Below are 26,430 nucleotides of genomic sequence, written 5' to 3' on the forward strand. Positions count from 1 at the left end.
TGCCACTGGCTGAAAATACAAACCCAAATAATGATGGACCTGCCCCCAGATTCAACAGTGAGACAGATGTTCTCCTCTGTGTGCCTCTATCTGCGAACTGACCTCACGATCTCTATGGAACTCCTTTATTGTGTCTCTAAAATGCACGACACTAAATGTTCTGCGCAATCCTTGGCATACAGTGTGGAACATTTGTGCCAGAACAGTTCAGAACACGACTACAGTCACAAAGTAGCCTGTTCTCTATTTATATTCTTTCAGCCTATATTTTTACTTTTACAAAATCATCAAAACTGACATGACTGTTTTTCGTGGGTTTATGACTAAAACAACCCCCTTTACTTTCGTCTTCTTTTTACCAGTCCGACCACCATCTTTTTCCAGACAGATGTTGGTCCAATCAGAGCGCGCTCCTGTTTCCACCGCGGAGGGAGGGAGGGATGATGATGATGATGATGATGCTCCTGCTGCCCGCCTTCCTCCGCCTGACTATGGACGCTGTCATGCCCCGACGCCAGGGGGAAAGCCGCGCCTTTGTCTGAAGGAGCGCAGCGGGATTCCGAGAGCCATGACCCCCGCAGCCGCCGCCCTGTGGCTGATGGGCTCCGGTACGTATCTGTCACGGCTCCGTTCGGCTCGGCGCGCTCGGGCTGTCGGGTTAGCAGGCTAGCTAGCACCCTGGCACCGTTACCCAGCCTGTGTTTTGATGAGGTGGTGCCGCGGAAAGATTGGACTGGCGCGGAGCTGAGCTGGAATGATTATTACGCACGGCCTTTCGTTTGTCAGTAGCTCTGGTGTGCGCAGGGGGGGGGGGAGTGTAGGCGCAGGGGGGGGAGTGTAGGCGCTGGGGGGGGAGTGTAGGCGCAGGGGAGCAGGCTGTCACGGTTGGAGCTGCACTTAGAGACACTTAGAATAAACTTACTACTGAACAACACACAATTGCAGAGGAAAAAATCATTAAAGGTCTGCCAACTCAACAGACTATTCTCCTTCCAGACACCAACAAAGCTATGTTCGCTTCGAAATGAAGTATACAGACTGGTTTATACTTCAGCAGCGCACCTGGCAGCCACTCAGGGGCCAAGCACGCGGACCCTGGTTAACGCGCGCGTGGACAAATACGCGGATTGGTTCTGTTTGAGAACTACGTGTTGTGCATTGTCCCCGGCGCGCGGAACGAACACCTCAGCGTGGCGGCTCCAATTCTCCTTTAACCTCTTAACCCCCACCGAGCACATTTAATCCAGTTCGGCATTACCCAAATCTAAAAGCATCAAACAAGTGAAGTGTAAAGAGCCACAAAAAGCGTGATTAAAACTTTAATATTTGGGTAAAGCTGAAAATGCGTTCGGTTAAGGCGGGGGTTAAGGGGTTGACGTGTTTACCAGAGCAGGTCTGCAGTGAGCAGACGTGCACCCAGGGCTGGACCAGCCAGTTTGGTGCCCGAGGCAGGATTGAACTTTTGCGCCCAAAAGGTGACATCACTTTAGGGAAACTGGGGGTGGGAATGTGGACAGTGGCATAGCAAGGGTGCCAACTTAAGGGGCCCCAAGCAAGAATGTCGGTAGGGGGCCCTCTGAGGGCCGCGCGGTGTACAGCGCACTGGGAGAGAGGATGTCATTTGGGCTGGAGTGGGTCACCTGACAACTCCCATAATGCAGTTCTCTGCATAAGTTTCCCTCAGAACAGAAGAATGAGGTTCTTTAGGTCATGAAGAGCGTTACAATAAACTGGTTTCACTATTAGAAATATAATCTGGTGGAGCCGTGAGTAAAAAAGTCTGTCCACTGTGCATTATAAATGAACATTAGGGAACCATGACTCACTAGAGCAGCAGCAGGATGTGGATAAACAGCGCCACGGAGCAGTGGTGGAGAGATGATGTAACTGTATCACCAGAATCATTAGGAAGACTGTGTATATGAGGTGTTTACTGCAGGCTTCTGAACAACAGGTTGGTTCATGGGGGCCCTTGACTATTGGGGGCCCCAGGCAGCTGCCTGCCTTGCCTTATGGCAAGCTACGCCTCTGAATGTGGCGTCGAAGGATGGGTCAAATGCAAAGGACACATTCTGTTGTACAGTTGTTATATAAATAATGACAAAATAAAGCACCTTGACATTAATGTGTAGTAAAATATTTGTCATCTAGAACCAGAAAACTGAATGATAAAAAAAGACTATTTCTTTTAAAGTAGTATCATTTATTTAAGCTGAAACAACCAAGTGACCCTTTAATCCTGTCCCTGGACCAACAGCATAAAAACTTTGATCTCACGCTGTGTTCCAGGCACATGTGTACCTGGCATCTTTCCCTCTTGAAAATTACGACTTCCAACCTCAGTTTAGCATTAAACTACAACGGTTAAATCATACGATGTTAACGTTATATAAACGAAAGGGGGCAGATAAATATAAGAATATTATTCTTCCATCTGCTCCTTTCTGATCATGGAAATGTAAAGAAACACTGAAAGTGAACTGTATGTGGCTTGTACAAATATGCATTTTCATGAAAGGAATAAAAAAAGGAAAAAAGAAAGAAATGATGGACATTCCTCCAAACCAGATATCACTAAAAACACGTGACATAACGTTATGTTGAAAGCTGTGACCAAAAGTAACCTTCACGTCACTGATGCAGTGGTTTTCTTACAGTCTTATCATTGGCTGCTCCTCCACTGGGGGGCGCCGTCATCTGGCATTCGAACTCGTAGCAATCTTGAGGTCTCCGAGTTTACAAGTTGTAATTATCACTTCCAGCAGCTTAAAGGGACTGTACAGAGTTTAAAAATGTTAAAACGAAGTATGTTCCTCCCCCTACATGTTCCAGCTCAGACCTGTTCACCACAACTGCCTCTAAAACCCTGCACTGTCACTCAGAAAGGTGTTAATTCGAGTCTGAAGTGCCGTCATGCACGAGCTTCATTTAAAAGCTGCAGTTACGCGTATGACCTGAGGTGGCAGTAGTGAGTATAAAATGACTAACTTGCATCTAGTCTCTTTAAACTTAAAAAGGTCTTCTGATCTTTCATATGAGGAAAAGTGCTGTCCTGCTAATTAATATTTAATAGGCCCATTAAACAATGTTATTTCTGTTTTAAATATTCCTTGTCTCTCTCAAAAGTAAAACTTCTTAATAAGCCATATTTTTAACCTAGCATTTTAGGTTTATCGTCCCCATGCCTTGAGCTCTGCTGTGAAATATATATATACATATCTCCATGGCAGGGCTCGGTGGTCACATGACCTGACATGACATATGTGCCTTTCTTTGTTATCATTTTGATGATTATGGCTCAGCTTGTAAAAAACCCAAATGAATAATCTCAGAATAGTAGAATATATTAAAAATGGACTGTAAGCCATAATCATCACAATTATAACAAAGGCTTGACATCTGTCACTTTGCATGTAATGAGTCTGTATCATTACTGCACCGCCCATAATGATTCCAGTAGTACCTGTATTTGGATACCATACTGGTGTGGTGTAACGGTACCCAGCCCGACTCACAGTGACTGCATATTACACCTGTGGTCACAGAAATGCCTCCATTTTCCTCAGTGTCTTTGATGAAGGGCTGAATGGCTGAAGAACAGCAGTGAAGTAGTCGGCTTGGTCGTTTCAGCTGAAATAAATGATCCAAAATGATTGATAAGAAATAGTCTTTTATGGAAGAAGTGAACTTTATTGCTCTGTTATCTGGTTCTAGATGACAAATATTTTAGTTTGGGCAAAAGAATACCCTCAGCGGGCAGTGGAGTGGTGTTGCTCTGTGAAGTGCACTCAGGCTGTTTAACCTCTTTCCGCGCCTTAAAGGGGCTGGAAGCAAGTTCGCCATTTTATACTCACTACTGCCACCTCAGGCCATATGTGTAACTGCACCTTCTATATTAAGCTCGTGCATGACGGCAATTCGGGCCGAAGTGACACATTTTTGAGTGACCGTACAGGATTTTAGAGGCAGTTGTGGTGAACAGGTCTGAGCTCATTCTACACATTAGGACATGGCTGGAACATGTAGGGGGAGGAAAATACTTAATTTTAACATTTTTAAACTCCTTATAGTCCCTTTAACCGAGTGCATTTTCTCCAATTCGGCTTTGCCCAAATCTAAAAGCTCCTCGAAAGACCCACAAAACTGATTGTAACTTTTTTGTCTCGTCGTTTTTCGATTTTCGATTTGGGTAAAGCCATGATGTTCTTGGTGGGACTTTAAAGGTTAATGCATGGCTCTGGGTTGTTTAATCCCACAGACTGAAACTGTTGATTGAGGCCTGTTTTTCTAAGTCCTGGGCAGGAGTTATCTCACTGTTTAAGCTGTTTTACCTGAAGCTAGTTGGTAGTTAGTGGAAACATCTGCAGAGGAGTGACATAGAATGTGATTTAACTGTTGCCGGACGCCGGTTAGAAGCTCACTGACCGTGGTGTAATGTGTGTTATCGCCTGCTGCTGTAGCTCTGGTAGTAGAAGCCATTTGGAACACACAGGCCTCAGTGAGTGAGCAGAGGAGACGGGGCCCCTACACAGACGGTGAGTGCACTGGTGTGGCCCCTGTAATGTGTCAGTAACACCGGCTATGCTCCTCCATTAATACTGCAATTAACAACTGCGCGGCAAAAAGGGATGTCTACAAAACTGAAAACTGGTGGTTCATTTCATTTGTTCTGGCAAATTTATATGGAAATAACAAAAATACTCTGGCTCAAAAGAAAGTGTAAATACATCTGAATGAATAATCTCTAATATTTGGCATTTGAACAAGCTCAGGACCAAAACAAGGCTAAAATGGATCCACATGTGTTTTTGCCGTGCAGATGCTCCTGTTGTGATCTGGTTTGGACTGATCCTGTATGACTCTGTAACACACTTTAAAGCAAGATTTTTGACATAGGGCCTCATTTCATAGTTATCCAGAATGTTGTTGCATCCTGGATATTATTATTATGTTTTTAATCATGCAGTCTTTATATTTGAAGAGTTTAGTGGCGCTAGGCTAGTGCATGTCTATGGTAACTAATAGCCTGCATTAAAAACAGTGTGACCCGCTCCACAGAGCACCTGAGGCAAATCACTTATAACACCAGACTAACCATATACATGTCTGTGTCCATAGAATAATTATAATAATTTTGCATTTAAAATAATTTATATTTGCGCAGCATCAGCCTGGTGTTTTGTAAGCTACACAGCGGCGGAGTGATCTGCTAGAAAATAGTCCCTCAAAATGGGGTAATTCATGTGATGCAGGTCAGTTTTCATATTTCAAAAATGATTCAGCCAACAGACATTTCTGTGGTTAGTCTGGTGTTATAAGCACTGTGCTTGCGTCAGACTGTTTTTAATACAGGCTACTAGTTACCATAGACATGCACTAGCCTAGCGCCACTAAACTCTTCAAATATAAGGACATCATGAATTAAAAAAGAATATCTCTCCAGAAATCAACAACACTGGATAACTAGGAAAAGAGGCCCTATGTCCAAAATCCTGAAATATCCCTTTAATAATCACACTGTCAAGCTTATGACTTAACGTTACTTTTCTTTAGATATTATATCTGATTATATATACCTGACATTAAGTAGAGCATATCCGACCATTATGGAGAATCACATGATAGGGCCCTGCAGCATGAATAATGAAGAATTACAAGCATCTCAGATGTTTATGGAAGATGTGGAAGATCTTTCATTGGATCGTTCATTTTCGGTTTGCAATTGCTTTTTTTTTTTTTCTGTCTCTGTATCCTGTGAAACTGTTGTATTTTGAAATTACATTTTTAAAATTTGAAGAATAAGTGGCTCTTTGTTGTGTGAAAGTAGCTCAGCAAGTAAAAAGGAGTGCCTTGATGTTTCACTGCACATTGTCAAAATTAGAAATGAATTTGACACTTCAATAAAGATATATTCAAAATTCTGAAGCAGAATTTAAAGGCCGAAAAACATATTTCAGTGTTTTATATGAAACAAAAAAGTTCACATTTGGATAATAATGGATCTAATCCATATAACTGTATATTCAGCTTGATCTCGGGAACTTGTAATGTTCAAGTGGGACATGACCCAACTCACTTAGTTCTGCCCTAAGTTAACAACAACAGGCAGGAAAAGGTTCTCATGGCGCCAGGGCTGCTGCTGCCATTTTGGTGCCATACACAGAAATGTATGGTGGATAATTGTTAATTGTGTTCAGATGTAATGTTGTGCTCCAGCTCAGACTGGTCTTGTCTCTCTCTGTGCCCACTCTCTTTCTTCTACAATGCCCTTCAGTCATGAAGGCCTCAGTGTGGTGTCCCTCGCAGCACTTGATACCCTACGCACAGCACGTTATGACCGTAGAGCCAACAGCACCACTGCAAGAAGCTTAGGAACAGAGAAGACTCTCTAACCGTAATGACCAGACTCATTTAAAGTCAGTCCTCTCTGACTTTCACTTCCACCAGGGCTGACCATTGGGAGCGCCGGGAGTTTTCCCAGCGGGCCGGTGTACTTTTGGGCCGGTCGGACCAGATGAGTGAACAGGCATGTAAAAATGTATAAAAAAGAGCAGCGCTGCGTCTTTATTTTAATTACAGCTAACATGTCATGTCTCTGGCCTGGAAGGATACTTAAACTAGCATGCATATTAGTTCTATTCGTGATTTCATTTATTCCTGCAAAGTTTTTAGGTTTACTAGGCCTACAGAAGATCAGTGCATCATGATGGACGATGATTTCGGAACAACTCTAATGGATATGGAACATAGCAGCTAACTTCCTGTTTGCCTTTAACAGTTTCCTTGCACTATTAGTTAAAATCTAATCAATATTTTATATAAAACTCAAGCCTTTCTCATGCAGTCGCTTCATTAACATGACTAGATCTGGGACTCTAACAGTAGTTTGGTAAAGGATGCTTTTTCTCGATGTACATACTATCCCTTGTGTTCCATTAGCACTGTCCTTCTCAAATAGTGGGAGCGATGCCAGGGGGGCGTGTACGACCGGGTGTGTTACTGTGTGTAAAACTGTTGGCAGCAGACAGCATGAAGCCAAATAAATGAATGTGTCACTTAAATACATTACAGCCCTGTCACACTGATAAGCCCCTTGAGATTTTCGCCAAAAATGATCCACTTTGTGAAAGTGTAGGTGTAAGTGTGCACGCCTTGTCAGAGCCCAGTGCTTAATTTGTAAATTAGTAGTTTTAGGAACACTTTTGGTCTGATGTGATGGATTCAGGGAACAGGCCAAAACATTTGTCGGAACACTCTCATTTAGCACCATTATATCAGATCAAATCTTTGCCACGTCCTCCTAAATATTTCTCGGATCCTTTACCCTGAAAAGCTGAAAATTGGGGGAATGCGTTCCCCCAAAGGGGAGATCAGATTGAGCACTGTCAGTGCCAGTTGCAGCCTGTGCACCTCAAAGTAGACGGAATCCCCGTAATTTAGAGGAAGTAGTGCACATGAACTATCTGCATTTTACTGTTTAGAGCAGGGGTTCTCAACGTGGGGGTCGGGACCCACTAGGGGGTCGCGAGACAAATTTGGGGGGTCGCCAGAGCATATAGATAAAATATATATTTTAATATTATTATTAAGGTGTCGTAGCATACATGCTCTTTTACCAGGGTGCCATTATTTGTTCTAAATTTAATTCATTTTTGTTTTAGCCATTGTTTTTTCTTTGTTTTTTAAGAGTTGTACAGGTTAACCTCTTAACTCCCGCCTGAACCGAGAGGATCTTTTTCCTCACGTCAACAGATTTTTTGTCCATCATTTTTTTGTTGGGTGTTCAACTCATTTTTGTAACTCTTTCATAATTTTTTGTCCATTTTTTCGGCATTTTTTTGTTGGGTATTCAACTCATTTTTGTAACTTTTTCATCAATTTTTTTGTCATTTTTTGTCACATTTTTGTAAATTTTTTATCACATTTTTGTAATATTTGTGTCACATTTTGTCAAATTTTTGTCATTTTTTTGTCACATTTTGTCAAATTTTTGTCATTTTTTCATCCATTTTTCGTCACTTTTTTCTCACATTTTCATCATTGTTTTCGTCTCAGTTTTGTTGCTATTTTCACAGCTTTTTTCTAGAAGCTTTTGGATTGGGGTAAAGCCAAACTGGAGAAAATGTGCTCGGTTAGGCGGGAGTTAAGGGGTTAATGTCCCCATGGTCTGACCCGGGTGGGGGTCACGATCCTAATTAACAGTTATAATGGGGGTCGCGGCTCTAAAAGGTTGAGAACCACTGGTTTAGAGATACCACAGTGCTGCGTCCTGCCCCTGTGCTCCATATTGGTGTTTATTTGGTGAAGATTGGTCAAATACGTGCGTATGGTCATTTAGCGGCATAGTGCAGGCAGGATTTATATGTTGGCATCCTGTCTCAATCTCGTTCTCCTGGTCACTCCTCTCCCTCGTGGTTAAATACACTGAGGCTGATACATGAAGCGAGAAAAAGGTCAAGAACCTTTGCAATAAAAGTTGGAAAAATGTTAAAGTTGATGTTACAGCGCTCTGTACAACCACAACAGTGTTTCCTTAACTTTGTGAAAGAAGTGAAACAGGGCCCCCAATTTGACCCTGGTGGCCAAAAAGTGTACTGCATCCATATTTACCATTGAGAATGAATGGGAGAAAGTTAGTGTTAACCATAGCAGCGCATAAGTAGGTCACTCTGGCGGGCCAACCGAATTATTTGGCCCGCGGACCCCACTTTGGGCACCCCTGACCTAACTGGAGCCTGTGTGAAGATGCCCTCACATGCAGACTGAACCCTGCACTGCTGAACTGGATTCTTCTGGGTTTGTTTTCAGTGGTGACCATCCTGTCCCGAGCCCACGCTGACCGGAACGTCTACCCCTCTGCCGGAGTGCTGTTTGTGCACGTCCTGGAGAGAGAGTACTTCAAGGGAGAGTTCCCTCCCTACCCCAAGTCAGGTACTCCCTCACCATCACACAGACCCCTTACCTCAAGTCAGGTACTCCCTCACCATCACACAGACCCCTTACTTCAAGTCAGGTACTCCCTCACTATCACACAGACCCCTTACCTCAAGTCAGGTACTCCCTCACTATCACACAGACCCCTTACCTCAAGTCAGGTACTCCCTCACTATCACACAGACCCCTTACCTCAAGTCAGGTACTCCCTCACTATCACACAGACCCCTTACTTCAAGTCAGGTACTCCCTCACCATCATACAGACCCCTTACCTCAAGTCAGGTAATCCCTCACATCACACAGACCCCTTACCTCAAGTCAGGTACTCCCTCACTATCACACAGACCCCTTACTTCAAGTCAGGTACTCCCTCACCATCACACAGACCTCTTACTTCAAGTCAGGTACTCCCTCACTATCACACAGACCCCTTACTTCAAGTCAGGTACTCCCTCACTATCACACAGACCCCTTACTTCAAGTCAGGTACTCCCTCACTATCACACAGACCCCTTACCTCAAGTCAGGTACTCCCTCACTATCACACAGGCCCCTTACTTCAAGTCAGGTACTCCCTCACCATCACACAGACCCCTTACCTCAAGTCAGGTACTCCCTCACTATCACACAGACCCCTTACCTCAAGTCAGGTACTCCCTCACTATCACACAGGCCCCTTACTTCAAGTCAGGTACTCCCTCACTATCACACAGGCCCCTTACCTCAAGTCAGGTACTCCCTCACCATCACACAGACCCCTTACTTCAAGTCAGGTACTCCCTCACTATCACACAGGCCCCTTACTTCAAGTCAGGTACTCCCTCACCATCACACAGACCCCTTACCTCAAGTCAGGTACTCCCTCACTATCACACAGGCCCCTTACTTCAAGTCAGGTACTCCCTCACTATCACACAGGCCCCTTACCTCAAGTCAGGTACTCCCTCACCATCACACAGACCCCTTACTTCAAGTCAGGTACTCCCTCACTATCACACAGGCCCCTTACTTCAAGTCAGGTACTCCCTCACCATCACACAGACCCCTTACCTCAAGTCAGGTACTCCCTCACTATCACACAGACCCCTTACCTCAAGTCAGGTACTCCCTCACTATCACACAGGCCCCTTACCTCAAGTCAGGTACTCCCTCACCATCACACAGACCCCTTACCTCAAGTCAGGTTCTCCCTCACCATCACACAGACCCCTTACTTCAAGTCAGGTTCTCCCTCACTATCACACAGGCCCCTTACTTCAAGTCAGGTTCTCCCTCACTATCACACAGGCCCCTTACTTCAAGTCAGGTACTCCCTCACTATCACACAGACCCCTTACCTCAAGTCAGGTACTCCCTCACTATCACACAGGCCCCTTACTTCAAGTCAGGTTCTCCCTCACTATCACACAGACCCCTTACCTCAAGTCAGGTACTCCCTCACTATCACACAGGCCCCTTACTTCAAGTCAGGTTCTCCCTCACTATCACACAGACCCCTTACCTCAAGTCAGGTTCTCCCTCACTATCACACAGACCCCTTACCCCAAGTCAGGTACTCCCTCACTATCACACAGACCCCTTACCTCAAGTCAGGTACTCCCTCACTATCACACAGGCCCCTTACTTCAAGTCAGGTTCTCCCTCACTATCACACAGACCCCTTACCTCAAGTCAGGTACTCCCTCACTATCACACAGGCCCCTTACTTCAAGTCAGGTTCTCCCTCACTATCACACAGACCCCTTACCTCAAGTCAGGTACTCCCTCACTATCACACAGACCCCTTACCCCAAGTCAGGTACTCCCTCACCATCACACAGACCCCTTACCTCAAGTCAGGTACTCCCTCACTATCACACAGGCCCCTTACTTCAAGTCAGGTTCTCCCTCACTATCACACAGACCCCTTACCTCAAGTCAGGTACTCCCTCACTATCACACAGGCCCCTTACTTCAAGTCAGGTTCTCCCTCACTATCACACAGACCCCTTACCTCAAGTCAGGTACTCCCTCACTATCACACAGACCCCTTACCTCAAGTCAGGTCCTCCCTCACTATCACACAGACCCCTTACTTCAAGTCAGGTACTCCCTCACCATCACACAGACCCCTTACTTCAAGTCAGGTACTCCCTCACCATCACACAGACCCCTTACTTCAAGTCAGGTACTCCCTCACTATCACACAGACCCCTTACCTCAAGTCAGGTACTCCCTCACTATCACACAGACCCCTTACCTCAAGTCAGGTACTCCCTCACCATCACACAGACCCCTTACCTCAAGTCAGGTACTCCCTCACTATCACACAGGCCCCTTACTTCAAGTCAGGTACTCCCTCACTATCACACAGACCCCTTACCTCAAGTCAGGTACTCCCTCACCATCACACAGACCCCTTACCTCAAGTCAGGTACTCCCTCACTATCACACAGGCCCCTTACTTCAAGTCAGGTACTCACTCACCGTCACACAGACCCCTTACCTCAAGTCAGGTACTCCCTCACCATCACACAGACCCCTTACCTTGTCCCTCCCTCTGTCCTCCAGGAGATGCCAGCAATGACCCCATCACGTTCAACACTAACCTGCAGGGGTTCCCTGACCGCCCGGGGTGGCTGCGGTACATCCAGAGGACCCCGCTGAGTGACGGGGTGCTGTACGGCTCCCCCACCGCGGAGCACGTCGGCAAGCCCACGGTCATCGAGGTGAGCAGGAATCAAACCTTTCGATCAAATAAATATGCTCAAACTTCAAAAAATATACACAGGCAAAACAAAAACCTCAGAGTCATCTTCTGTACTCTGCAGTAGATGTGTAGAACGTCTCTCATCCAAAAGGCTTCGTCAGCAACACTAAAGTTTTAGTTCAGCCCGCAGATTAGATATAGACCACAGGGAGTTTAGCTTGGCTCCTTACCCCCCCTTTGGCTCATTTATTCTATTACTACAACTATTAACAATCTTGATACCAGAATGTGTGCTTCAAATTAACTCTGTTTTGACAAACTAAGCTGATTGTGAAATGGCTTTGTATGAAACTGCCCTGCTCCTGATGCTCCTCCACTGACCTCTGACCTCTGACCTCTGACTGTGTGGGTTCAGATCACGGCTTACAACCGCCGCACTTTCGAGACGGCTCGCCACAACCTGGTCATCAACATCATGGCCACCGAAGGTAAGGACAACACCGAGACCGACAGACGTGAGCGCCTTTCTCTCACACCGAGGTCCAGGGGCATGTTCTATCATTAAAAACATGTACAATAGGCCAGGGCAGGTTTGTGATTACGATTGTGGGGCAGCATATGGAGATTTTTGGTGTGTATTATTCACTTCAGGAGAAAGTGGCCCTTGTGTCCAACAAATGAAAGGATTTTAGTTCAAATGACATGATAACTGTAAATGTAATGATTATTAATCCTAACTGACCGTATGACCCTGACACGGCTCTGTGGGGCTTTTAAAAACAGGAAAAGTTATTCAAGGATCTGTGCCAAAAGGAATGTCATTACAGAGCATTACATTGGATTCCAACTCGTCTCGCGTTAAAGGGACTATACAGAGTTTAAAAATGTTAAAACTAAGTATTTTCCTCCCCCTACATGTTTCAACAATGTCCTAATGTGTAGAATGAGCTCAGACCTGTTCACCACAACTGCCTCTGAAATCCTGCACTGTCACTCAGAAAGGTGTTACTTTGGGTCTGAAGTGCCGTCATGCACGAGCTTAATATAGAAGCTGCAGTTACACGTATGACCTGAGGTGGCAGTAGTGAGTATAAAATGGCTAACTTGCATCTAGCCCCTTTAAATCTAGATTCATGTACTGCAAAAAGTAATCAAATCTGCCCATGAGGCAAGTTTTAATTAATATCTACAACATTCCTAGATGTCTTTTTGCAGTTTGGTCAAATAATGATGTGTTTTTACTTTGCAAGTTCATCAAAAATATAAAACATTTTGGTCTAAAACACATCTGCTGTAGTTTTGGCGGAAATTGCACTGCTAAAAAGTTTTCCCATGTGTCCAATTTGCTTTTCAATATCGAAATTCCGATGTCCCGAGAGAAATAGATACAGCCTGTCCCGCTGTGGCCTGGGTCTGCACTCGCTCGGCCCAGACAAAAGCACATGTTTGGTTGATCTTACAGTGCACTCAGCTCAGCGCTAAAGGCTATAGTCTGTGTTTCATTGGTGTGGCCTGTGTGATGTGTGATGATGTTCTGACCTGCCTGTAAATAAAACATTGAGTTTCATTTGCTTACGAGAAAATGAAGCATGGTGCAGTTTTCAGGCCATAGTTAAGTCTTTGTTTTCGTGGAATATTAGGCTAGTGTACAATGTATAGCTATTGGTCAGTTTTAAGTCCATTGTATGACCTGCCTGACCTGTGCTCCTCAGAGTTCCCCCTTCCGTACCAGGCAGAGTTCTACATTAAGAACATGAACGTGGAGGAGATGCTGGCCAGCGAGGTCCTGGGGGACTTCCTGGGAGCAGTGAAAAACGTGTGGCAGCCTGAGCGCCTCAACGCCATCAACATCACGTCTGCGCTGGACCGGGGAGGACGGGTCCCCCTGCCCATCAACAACCTGAAGGAGGGGTCAGTCCTGAACTCTCCAACCTCCAAAACACATACATTTCAACAACCTGCAAACAAATCTTGACTTTATTTCAACAATGGAAGTGTAAGAAAACATTGTAGGTGCTTTGTTTACCTTAACTTATCTCTGCTACCATTTTTACTTCTCTGGTTAGACGTATTTTGCAGAGTTAAACATTTTTAATTCTTGCTGTGCCAATCGTGTCAAACCAACAGGAAATGAGTGAGTCAGAATTGTATGGAATGTTCCCTCTGTCTATGTCATGAATAGAAACATTTACTCGGCACTTTTCTTCATTTAATTGTCAGTGACGTAAAATCACGATCAACACTTGACACGTATAATAACCTTCAGGTACACAATTAAGCTGTAAAGCATAGCATATTCTACATTCTGCTGGAAAGCCACAAACCTGACAACCCTGATTACCTAATTGCTTCATTTTGAAAAATGATCCTAAGAGAGTGCCTCTGGTGGTGACTCTTGATAACACAGGCTTGACATTAATGGGTGGAATAATAAACGCAGTGATTGTTACGTGGCTTTTAGCTCACAGTGTTTGTGTTTCGGTAACATCCTGTTTACACATGAGTTGTTACTACATTCATTCCATTGGACTTTTAAAGCTTCTGTAGAAATGTAGAATGTGGAGAGTTACTCAGACAGGCCTGGAGATGGCCTGGTAACACACTGATGAGCTGTGTCCCTCAGAGTCTACGTGATGGTGGGGGCAGATGTTCCCTTCTCCTCCTGTCTGCGAGAGGTGGAGAGCCCTCACAACCAGCTGCGCTGCAGCCAGGAGATGGAGCCGGCCATCAGCTGTGACAAGAAGTTCAGAGCACAGTTCCACATCGACTGGTGCAAGATCTCCCTGGTGAGGCTCACATGTCTACCACAGCATGGGCAGGGGGGGCATGGAAGGACTTTATATACCTAAAGCCTGGTTCACACGGGAACCTGGAGCTACATGACAGGACTCTGCCATGTTGGTCCCCCTTGCCAACGAGATGTGTCATGTCAAGGGCTTTTCCAATAATAAGTTGAATCCATTTCCAGCTTTTGATCTTTGACAAAATATTCCCTAAATAAACGCGTAGCCTCGTAATTGTTACACTAATCACCAATCACTTTCCTGAGTAGTAACTTTAGCTTAGGCTATTACTTATTCAGCAGCTCAGCCGCAAACTCCTCTTAACTCAATAAATCAATCAAACTTTATTTATAAATCAATCTTAACTCCACCTTTTTCCTTCACTCGCGCTGTGGCCCTTCCCCTTCTGGCTGCTTCAAACATGACCATATTTGGGTGATTCCAGAGACGTCTGTATCTTAAAAAACAAACAGTAGGGCTCTGTTCCAAATGTTGAGGTACATTTGTGTACATTTTGACTTTTAGAACAGGTTAGCTGTGACTTAGCAACATGTAACCTGGAAGTCTCTACCTGTACATCTAAACCACAGGAAAGTCACATGTTGTTTCTGTGCAGGTGGACATCACTAAAGTGGTCCCTGTGTACGTGAGCCGCCCGGATCCTGGCCCGGGGATCCTGCCTGAGTTCGGGGAATACAACCCCCCGTCTGAGGCCCTGAAGAGTCGGGACTACCTGTCGGACTTCGTGGTGACGCTGGCGGTGCCCTCGGCCGTGGCCCTGGTGCTGTTTGTGGTGCTGGGGTATGCCATGTGCTGCCGCAGGGAGGGGGTGTAAGTGCTCTGCCCACACTGCACAATGCACACAAATACACGGCAACACGGACCGGCCTCCTCTACAGGGCCATTGGAAGAACGCAGCCTCCGTCGCCATTATCCCATAATGTACTACATTTTCATACATTCATTATGTGTTTACGTTATGCGTCGTAGTGCAGGGCTGGGCTGAATCAGGCTTTAAACAGTCGGTGTAGGATCTGTTTCCCCAAAATATGTCATAAACATTCTAACTTATTTATAATTGCTAAAACATTTAACACAATGTAAAAGTTGTTTATGTATAAATCCTCGAACTCTGTTCCGTTAGTGTTGCCACTGTTGCATAATTGGATGTACAATATTATAATTCTGTCAGTGTAGTATTTACTCTCCAAGACACTTAAAAAGTAAAAAAATCGCAACTTGCTACGACACCTGCAGTTGCGCTTATGGCCTCTAGGGGCAAGAGTTACGTAGTACTGCTTTAAAACCTTAAGGTGGAATATGGAACGTTTTGTGCTGTATGAATGGTTAGTATGTCGCCATTACTTTCTATCACAGTGGCCTCGACTATGCTCCAGGACCTTTTGTTTTTTGAGTTTCTGGTAGCTTTTCACTGCTAACCAGAAAACCTACAAAACAATATATCCTGGAGCGTTATAGAGGCTGCCATGATCGAAAGTAAACGCACCATGCAAACCACTCATGCAGTCATTAGGTCACAAAAGGGTCAATTATGCACAAGTATCAAGTTTGTTTTTTTCACATGAAAAGTTGCATAATGCACCTTTTAAGAGCAACTAAAGAGTAAATCAACTTTTTTCGGCTGATAAACTGTAATATGATGGTTTTACAGTATTGTTTTGTTTTTTTGTTTTAGTCCCACTGAGGTCGGAATCTCATTTCCAGCAGAGAGCCTATTGTACATATTTTTAGTGGTAGGGGAAAGTGAAGGACCCGAGGAAAACCTACGCAGACTCTGTAGAGCATGCAAGTTCCCAGTTAATTTTCGACATTTTTGTAGTTTCTAGTGTGTTTAGCACTTACATGGTCCAAAACCATCTAAACTCATGTACTGTATGTGCTGCCCCTTCATGGCTAAAAAGTAAATTAAGTGGATTTTCTGTTGGTGGAAATGTCTGTAAAAGTAAAACTCCATGTCATGAACGCGCCTCGATCATTGAAGGACGAAGTGGACGTGTAGCTTTTCTGCATTAGACCCGTGTTGCAGAGCAGGCGTGTGTTCTCTGGCCCAGCCCTGCAGCGTCCTGTGTCTGCACCACATGCCCGTTCACCTCACGCTCTGTCCACATCTCTCTCATGTCTGTCACTGCCGCTGTGTAATTCACCCATTTTGTTTTGTTTCTAGGGTCAAACGAAACATGCAAACTCCAGAGTAAGTCCCACCTCCCTCTGCTCCTCTGCTTTGGTTGTCTTCATGTTCATTCAGCTCCTCCACTCACCAGGCTGCTCTAAACCCAGTGTGTAGACTCTCCCCTCAAGTCTTACCTGCTTTAGGCCACTACAGTCTAAGAGTCTAAGAATGTGCAACAAGGGTCTTCAGATTCTTAAGGTCGACCCTCTTTTTCCTAGTTCATGCTGATATTGTGTCTTTGGGCAAGACACTTCCCCCTCCTTGCCTGTGTGACAATGTGTGGCTGTGAAAGTATTCAAGAAGTCAAATGCCAGGCAAAATAATCATCATTTTGCAGTGAGTGCTGTGTGAAGAAACTCAAACTACAGTGCATCCGGAAAGTATTCACATCCCTGTACTTTTCCCACATGTTACAGCCTTATCCCTCCTCCATTTACACACAATATCCCATAATGACAGAATGAAAAGAGTTTTGTTTTTTTAGAAATGTTAGCAAATTGATCAAAAATAAGATAAAAACCAGAAATATTCATACCCTTCATTCAGTGCTTTGTTGGCAGCGATTACAGCCTCAAGGCTTTTACAGTGGATTACAGACAATCTTGTTTATCTTTTCATAGTTCTTGCCTGATGTTTTGAGAATCCTCCAATTCTCTTTTTCAAAGGGCCAAAGATGTAAAGTTCCATCAGATGGTAGAATGGCTTACTCCAACTTTCTCCAAGTGCACAGGTGCTGGCTGGCAGAACTTGCCAAACTCTGATTACATTTCAACAGACTGGTCATCCAGGATGGTAAAAACATACATTTTTCATACATAGTTGCTCCACGTTTTGAGAATCGAGAATTTTTTTCACTTTGTCTGGACTATTGTGTGTAGTTGATGAGGAAAAATTTGTATTCAAGGTTCCAGGTGAAGGTGCTTTATTTGTCATTGTCACAACTGTACAACAAAATGTGTCCTCTGCATTTGACCCATCCTCTGACGCCGCTGGGACGACCCGCAAGGAGCAGAGCTGCACCGGGGACCCATCTCCAGATGTGGAGCCAGGCTGATGGTCAGAAACACCTGGCTGGAGGACTCTCCCCTGGCATCCAGAATGATCCCCTCTGTGTATTGTATACACGGGGGATTTCAGTCTGAGCGGGAGCTGCTGTCGCTCCTGCCGAACACGAGCGGCTCCGTGCAGTCAGAATGGTTTATTTGCGGTCACGTGTTGTCCGTGAGCAGCGTCACGGGATGAGGAAGTCCCTTCCAGAACAATCTACGGGCGGCGCCGGGGGGGTCGAGTTTTTTTTTTATTATCAGCGGTAAATAACCAAAAACACATCGGCAGTAGGTGAGTTTTGAGATTCATTTTTTGCACAGCAGCTAATAACACCACTGACTGCCCTTCACTGATTGGTCCACTCCGCTTCCTGTTTGCTGGCGTATGTTACGCTGTAGAAATCAAGTTGATGCAGAGTCTTACCAGACCTGCAGTGGTACAGCGGTGAGGCGTCACCTATTGTACATGTTTTTAGTGGTACCAGTGTATCCGGAGGAAACCTACGCAGACATGGGGAGAGCATGTAAACTCCACACAGAAAGGTGGGCATCAAACCTGTGACCTAGCTGTGAAGCACGAGCACTAACCGCTGCGCCACCGTGCCGCCCCAAATAAGGCTGTAACATAAACTGTGACAAGTGAAGGGTGTGAATACATTGTAGATCAACAGTGTGACGATGTTGGATAATTATGTGTCCATCATCAGTTCTGAGATGTGAAGAACTGGAGTCAAAGAAAAGACGGTCGCAGAACTGTTTTCTGTCCCAAAAAACATCCACCTAATGAACGAGTATCTAGCTTAGTCTTTAAATAACTGTAATGGTTAGTTTTCATAAGGCTTTCAGCTTTGATCATTTAATGCTTTTTCAACAATATAGTTTTTTTACATTACTTATACAAATTCAATTCTTGTTTTGGACGTGGCTTTATGCCATACAAGTCCACTGTGTTATATCATAGTTACAAAAAGTCAACATTTTACACTATTATTAGGAGGAAAACATTTTCCTACCCCAAAGGATTTGTGAATAAATGTCCCGAAAATCCAAATGTTTATTACCATGTTGAAATTTTACACAAAGAAGCAATAACTCATGCAGTGGCCACGAAATATAAAGGTAGTGTTGAGGCGGGCAATAAACACATGTGTGCAGTGTGTCTGAGTCCTGATGTGACTTTGCAACACTTGATGTTGTTGATATTGATGTTCAGGGTTAATCAGACGATTAAAAAGTATGTTAACACATTCTGTTGTATGTTAGGGGAAAATACACTACAATCAAATGAGCATAAAATGTAGCATCTGCAGTTTACCAAACTTGTATTTACTGAGGTTTTCTATGATTATTACTGACAAATTAAAAAAAAACATGTTTACAATCACGTGGATATAAAATGTCCCATACAACAACACTAAACCGGAGGTAAACAGTTCATCTATCATTGTTTGGTTAAGTTCCCAATTAATGGATGAATGAAACTGAGCTGAATGTGCGCCCTACTTGACACTGCTGAAGTTTCTCTGGAGACCGGTCATTATGCTTAGGCAGTGGCCTCTCCTGGTCCTGTCACTGATGCTTTTGCTCTTGTGTGTGTATTGACTGTGTGTGCTGCAGTATCCAGCTGGTGCAGCACAACTCCATCCAGAAGTCGTCCAAGGAGCTGCGCAGTCTGTCCAAGAGCCGTGAGATCTCGTGGCCCCTGTCCACTCTGCCTGTCTTCAACCCAGTGAGCGGCGAGGTGGTGCCCCCCCTTCACCCGGACAGCTACGAGACCACCAGCATGCCCCTCATGCAGACACAGACGTAAGCTGTCTGGATCATATATATTATATCTGCATCTTTCCTTACTTTTTAATGATTTTTTAATCTGCATTATTGATTGTTTTGTCTCAGGAACCTGCAGAACCAGATCACCATCCCACAGCAGCGGCCGTCCGGTGAGTCACATGATCCCATAATGAGTTAGACCGCTTTTTTCAATGAAAGGTCCAAAAAAGAATCCATACAAGAAACAATTTACATTTTGTTGGATTGACCTTTGGTTCTGTGCCTGCCATCCCAGTTTCAGACACTGCTGTGCGCATCAATGCTTTCAATCTCTTACCTACCCACTACAGCTTTTGTGTTGCTTTTCCAGCACGATTTTGGTCTCTCTTTTGTTTGTTTTTGTTGTGTTTTCATTCTCGTTTTCGTCAAATTGTAATGATTGAAATTCACATGAGCTGGATGTTCCTAAAGGTTTCACTCACATATTGTCTGTATGACGGTGTGGTGGTTCATCCTCTGCTGCACATGTGTCAGTACTAGGGCTGGGTACCGTTTTTTTCCGATACCACTACTTTAACGATACCTGCTTTTCGGTACCGGTGCCTTAACGGTACTTTTTTAGATACCTATGTTATTTGAATTGAGTTAAAATAATGTGCATAGGAAAGGTATCGTTCAGGAGAAAGTCCAAACACAACACATCAGAAAACACTTTTCTAAACTTTTCTAAACACACTGCGCTGTTCCACGAAGTGAAAGCACCTCACACGTCAAAGATCTGTTACATAGTGAGAGCGCTCACTCTGTCACTAAAAATGCACCATAACTGTTCCAAAAATGGCTAATGCAGAGTGAGCGCTCACCTTTTCCAGAAACAATCTTTGATCCCAAATGCTCCGGTGCAGCTGGAGTTTAAACAACAGCAGTAACTTCAGGCTCTGCGGAGCTAAAGCTAAAGCTAAAGCCGAGCTGTTTCTTGTTGTCACTGCTTTTCTATTTGTCTAAGAGTCTAGTTTCTTATTCAGTCCAGGTTTAGTCCTGTTTTTTAACCAGTTTACTGTAAGTCCAGGTTTAGTCCTGGCTCAGACCTGCCATCTCTGATAATGACTGAAGTGTGAGTAAGTTACAGCTTTGCTTCGCTTCTGCATTTGTGCTGAAGCTGCTCATGAGGTCAGGCTTTAGACTCACTGCGGATCATTTAATGACGTTTGGAGAGAAAAAGTACCGAAAATTAGCACAGGAAAAAAAAAGGTTTTCGATGCCGCCCCCTACCGGAGCTTTTCGGTCGGTACCAAGTAGGTACCGTTTAACGGTACCCAGCCCTAGTCAGTACTAACCCTGTATGATGGTGTGGTGGTTCATCTGCTGCACATGTGTCAGTCCTAACCCTGTATGATGGTGTGGTGGTTCATCTGCTGCACACGTGTCAGTACTAACCCTGTATGATGCTGTGGTGGTTCACCCTCTGCTGCACACGTGTCAGTACTAACCCTGTATGATGGTGTGGTGGTTCAGTACTAACCCTGTATGATGGTGTGGTGGTTCACCTGCTGCACACGTGTCAGTACTAACCCTGTATGATGGTGTGGTGGTTCACCTGCTGCACACGTGTCAGTACTAACCCTGTATGATGGTGTGGTGGTTCATCTGCTGCACATGTGTCAGTACTAACCCTGTATGATGGTGTGGTGGTTCAGTACTAACCCTGTATGATGGTGTGGTGGTTCATCTGCTGCACACGTGTCAGTACTAACCCTGTATGATGGTGTGGGGGTTCATCTGCTGCACACGTGTCAGTACTAACCCTGTATGATGGTGTGGTGGTTCACCTGCTGCACACGTGTCAGTCCTAACCCTGTATGATGGTGTGGTGGTTCATCTGCTGCACACGTGTCAGTACTAACCCTGTATGATGGTGTGGTGGTTCAGTACTAACCCTGTGTGATGGTGTGGTGGTTCAGTACTAACCCTGTATGATGGTGTGGTGGTTCAGTACTAACCCTGTATGATGGTGTGGTGGTTCACCTGCTGCACACGTGTCAGTACTAACCCTGTATGATGGTGTGGTGGTTCAGTACTAACCCTGTATGATGGTGTGGTGGTTCACCTGCTGCACACGTGTCAGTACTAACCCTGTATGATGGTGTGGTGGTTCATCTGCTGCACATGTGTCAGTACTAACCCTGTATGATGGTGTGGGGGTTCATCTGCTGCACATGTGTCAGTACTAACCCTGTATGATGGTGTGGTGGTTCATCTGCTGCACACGTGTCAGTACTAACCCTGTATGATGGTGTGGTGGTTCATCTGCTGCACACGTGTCAGTGCTAACCCTGTATGATGGTGTGGTGGTTCACCTGCTGCACACGTGTCAGTACTAACCCTGTATGATGGTGTGGTGGTTCAGTACTAACCCTGTATGATGGTGTGGTGGTTCAGTACTAACCCTGTATGATGGTGTGGTGGTTCACCTGCTGCACACGTGTCAGTACTAACCCTGTATGATGGTGTGGTGGTTCATCTGCTGCACATGTGTCAGTACTAACCCTGTATGATGGTGTGGTGGTTCATCTGCTGCACACGTGTCAGTACTAACCCTGTATGATGGTGTGGGGGTTCATCTGCTGCACACGTGTCAGTACTAACCCTGTATGATGGTGTGGGGGTTCATCTGCTGCACACGTGTCAGTACTAACCCTGTATGATGGTGTGGTGGTTCAGTACTAACCCTGTATGATGGTGTGGTGGTTCAGTACTAACCCTGTATGATGGTGTGGTGGTTCAGTACTAACCCTGTATGATGGTGTGGTGGTTCACCTGCTGCACACGTGTCAGTACTAACCCTGTATGATGGTGTGGTGGTTCATCTGCTGCACATGTGTCAGTACTAACCCTGTATGATGGTGTGGTGGTTCATCTGCTGCACACGTGTCAGTACTAACCCTGTATGATGGTGTGGGGGTTCATCTGCTGCACACGTGTCAGTACTAACCCTGTATGATGGTGTGGGGGTTCATCTGCTGCACACGTGTCAGTACTAACCCTGTATGATGGTGTGGTGGTTCATCTGCTGCACATGTGTCAGTACTAACCCTGTATGATGGTGTGGTGGTTCATCTGCTGCACATGTGTCAGTGCTAACCCTGTATGATGGTGTGGTGGTTCATCTGCTGCACACGTGTCAGTACTAACCCTGTATGATGGTGTGGTGGTTCAGTACTAACCCTGTGTGATGGTGTGGTGGTTCAGTACTAACCCTGTATGATGGTGTGGTGGTTCAGTACTAACCATGTATGATGGTGTGGTGGTTCAGTACTAACCCTGTGTGATGGTGTGGTGGTTCAGTACTAACCCTGTGTGATGGTGTGGTGGTTCAGTACTAACCCTGTATGATGGTGTGGTGGTTCAGTACTAACCATGTATGATGGTGTGGTGGTTCAGTACTAACCCTGTATGATGGTGTGGTGGTTCAGTACTAACCCTGTATGATGGTGTGGTGGTTCATCTGCTGCACACGTGTCAGTACTAACCCTGTATGATGGTGTGGTGGTTCAGTACTAACCCTGTATGATGGTGTGGTGGTTCAGTACTAACCCTGTATGATGGTGTGGGGGTTCACCCTCTGCTGCACACGTGTCAGTACTAACCCTGTATGATGGTGTGGTGGTTCAGTACTAACCCTGTATGATGGTGTGGTGGTTCAGTACTAACCCTGTATGATGGTGTGGGGGTTCACCCTCTGCTGCACACGTGTCAGTACTAACCCTGTATGATGGTGTGGTGGTTCAGTACTAACCCTGTATGATGGTGTGGTGGTTCAGTACTAACCCTGTATGATGGTGTGGTGGTTCAGTACTAACCCTGTATGATGGTGTGGGGGTTCACCCTCTGCTGCACACGTGTCAGTACTAACCCTGTATGATGGTGTGGTGGTTCAGTACTAACCCTGTATGATGGTGTGGTGGTTCAGTACTAACCCTGTATGATGGTGTGGTGGTTCAGTACTAACCCTGTATGATGGTGTGGTGGTTCAGTACTAACCCTGTATGATGGTGTGGTGGTTCAGTACTAACCCTGTATGATGGTGTGGGGGTTCATCTGCTGCACACGTGTCAGTACTAACCCTGTATGATGGTGTGTATGATGGTGTGTATGATGGTGTGGTGGTTCACCTGCTGCACACGTGTCAGTACTAACCCTGTATGATGGTGTGGTGGTTCACCCTCTGCTGCACACGTGTCAGTGCTAACCCTGTATGATGGTGTGGTGGTTCATCTGCTGCACACGTGTCAGTACTAACCCTGTATGATGGTGTGGTGGTTCATCTGCTGCACACGTGTCAGTACTAACCCTGTATGATGGTGTGGTGGTTCATCTGCTGCACACGTGTCAGTACTAACCCTGTATGATGGTGTGGTGGTTCAGTACTAACCCTGTATGATGGTGTGGTGGTTCAGTACTAACCCTGTGTGATGGTGTGGTGGTTCAGTACTAACCCCCTGCTCTCTGTTACTGCTGGCGAAGGAGACGCGTATGTCATGTCCACATTCAGAAGGATGGAGGTAAGTGTCTGACAGTGGGTGGGCCCGTCTCTGCTATGTTCACCTACAGCAGGGCTCACAAAATTACATTCCGACAAGGTTCGAATTGAATAAAAATTGTCAAGCAAAGGTCCGGAACATACAAGGTTAATTCCCAGTTATATGAGGATTTTTAAGCCTGTATTAAATCTATTACTGTGATTTGAAAATAAGGCAATTAAATGAATCCTGTTATTGTTTTGTTTTTTTGCTCTAAAAATACATCTTGGCTCCTAAATAGCAGAATGCATATAACCTGTATTATACACAATGTTCACATAACATATGACCGTGATATGTTTCTCGGCAGTTCAACACTGGGCCCTGATTAGTCCTGGTTTAGTCCACGTTTAGTTTAGGTTTTGTCCTGGTTCAGATCTGGTTTAGTCCTGGTTTAGTGCATTCCGATCGCGCATGCATATTTACAGTAATGAGTTACTGTAAATATTTTCTCCAAATGTGTTAGGTGGGGGTTAAGAGGTGGTGGAACTGTGATTTGTCTACTCCAATTTTCACCTATCACTCATGAGTGTCTGTGTTGCAGGTAAATGGTATTCCTGAGGAGAGGAAGGTGGCCGAGGCTCTCAACCTGTGACAACCCTCCATCAGGACCAGCGTTTTCAACTTTACATGTCAGCGACCAACGGAGCAGATGAGGACAGCAGCTCAAGTGACCCAAGTGTCTCATCTGTTCCTGAAAGAAGCTGTTAGAAAGACGTGGATGTTTACTTCTGACAGGGGACTGACATTCTTCACGGTTCTTACATAAAGCATTATAAAGCATTTATGCCCAAATACTATATTTTTAATGCCGCAAATGCAAACGTTATGCCCACATTTTATTTCTGATTTACTTCTTAAGGTACCATTCCATGGAACAGATGAGTGAGGGAAAACTTTGAACAAAATAAGTTGGATCCGATCGGCAACTTTTTAAATTGTGTGTTTGTGTTCAGCCAGAACTGCAGCTGAACGTGTTTTGAACTTATGCAGCAAAAAAGCACCGAAATGCATAATAAAGAAGAAAAAACGTATACGTAAGTCGCTGCGGAGATTAAGTTGCACCAGCCTTAGCAACGACCTGGGCCTGGAGGCGTAACTGCACCGTTGACAAGCCTCTCCCGGCAGCACGATGTTCAAGCACCCATTTGCAAACTCGTTCCTCTAGCTGTGACCTTCACACTTTTATCCCCCGATTATCTTTTTTTGTTTTCTTCATTGCAGTAAGAGTAACCTCCGCTTTTCACAAGTTTCTCGCTCACTCCAAACTTTCTTTCTGCTGCTCCATTACATTTTTTAAATTTCCAGTGGTACAAGTTAGCCGATTCTGGTATATACGCCTAGAGCGCCCTCTAGCAGCTGTCAGTGTGAAAGTCTGACATATATATGTGTTTTCCAAGAAAGTTAGATTCAATGCCACTTTGAATTCCAATAAACGCTTTCAATGGCAGGATTTTGCAGGTATTTTTTGTGATTGTTGCGCTTTTGGAAACGTTGCTTGATTTAGCCTTAATAGTTCCTAAATCCTTAAATCCTGGAGGGACTGATTTAAGGCCTTCATTATGGCAGTTTATTCCCTGGGCCCGGGAATACGCTCTGCTGCGTACTATCCATGTTTACGCATGCAGACACAAACGGCAAGCTGAGGGAGAAGTTGTCTCTACTTCACATGAGGCAACTTTCCAATAGGAAATATGAACAACAAAGCCACAAAAATTGGATTTCCCCAAAAATCCAAACCAGGCACTAAGTCCTGCAGTCTGACCATAGCTGTGGATTCTTTTATCAGAGTTTGTCCAATAACCGTGTGCTGTGAGGTTATGAAATAACAAAAAAAGGCAGACCAGATGGGTCTCTTCAGGGCTGGTTCCTTTCCAACATCCCATTCCCTACACCAGGGGTCACCAACGCGGTGCCCGCGGGCACCCAGGGGCCCTTTGGGACATGTCCAGTAGCCCATGGGACTTTTTCTAAAGTGTAAAACACTTCATTTTCTTGAATCTAATTCTTAAAATTACAGTTATTTCAGTTCTTGTGACTCAGTATGAGTTTAAAATAAAGCTATTTTAATATAATATGGGGTCAATACCCTATAAGTGAACAGTGTACATTTAAGTCTTTAGGATTTGTTTTAACTGGTAGCCCTCGAACAACTTAATGCTCTTAAAGTAGCCCTCAGCTGAAATAAGGTTGGTGACCCCTGCCCTACACAATACGTATGTTTTTTTTACACTGTGTTAGTGAAAAAAGAAATTAATATAAATGTTCTGAAATGTCATTATTTTATTGGTGTTGGTTCTAACTACTGGTTTCTATGGTATAATATGCTCAAGTTATTTTGTCTCTTTTACCACCATTGCCATACGCTGTCTCAGAGCCTCCAGAGTTCACAACATATTATTATCCAGACAAAGGTAACCATGTTTCCTGATAAT

At 44.7% G+C, this 26,430-nt stretch overlaps 1 protein-coding gene across 3 annotated transcripts; it reads left to right on the top strand.

Annotated features, from left to right (window-relative positions):
- Positions 1-454: 454 nt before the first annotated feature.
- On the top strand, positions 455-24,714 carry sgce (sarcoglycan, epsilon). Of its 3 annotated transcripts, XM_079570553.1 has the most exons (12): positions 455-608; positions 8,809-8,931; positions 11,487-11,644; positions 12,041-12,113; positions 13,338-13,536; positions 14,249-14,411; positions 15,025-15,239; positions 16,594-16,620; positions 19,263-19,451; positions 19,542-19,585; positions 23,940-23,977; positions 24,540-24,714. In XM_079570553.1, exons 1-12 carry the CDS (start codon positions 569-571, stop codon positions 24,588-24,590), a joined length of 1,320 nt encoding a protein of 439 aa, XP_079426679.1. In that variant the 5' UTR covers positions 455-568; the 3' UTR covers positions 24,591-24,714. The 3 variants fall into 3 exon arrangements, with proteins under 3 accessions (XP_079426679.1, XP_079426681.1, XP_079426680.1); XM_079570555.1 differs by lacking the exon at positions 23,940-23,977; XM_079570554.1 differs by lacking the exon at positions 16,594-16,620.
- Positions 24,715-26,430: the final 1,716 nt, after the last annotated feature.

This window comes from Gobius niger, assembly GCF_951799975.1.
Source record: "Gobius niger genome assembly, chromosome: 14".
In the NCBI taxonomy this organism is placed as follows: Eukaryota; Metazoa; Chordata; class Actinopteri; order Gobiiformes; family Gobiidae; genus Gobius; species Gobius niger.

Bases quoted from the DNA above. Each gene is read 5' to 3' on its own strand.
- sgce (XM_079570553.1), top strand. From the start codon at position 569: ATGACCCCCGCAGCCGCCGCCCTGTGGCTGATGGGCTCCG. The intron at 8,932-11,486 runs GTACTCCCTCAC...TCTGTCCTCCAG, and splicing joins CCCTCCCTACCCCAAGTCAG to GAGATGCCAGCAATGACCCC. The intron at 23,978-24,539 runs GTAAGTGTCTGA...TCTGTGTTGCAG, and splicing joins CCACATTCAGAAGGATGGAG to GTAAATGGTATTCCTGAGGA.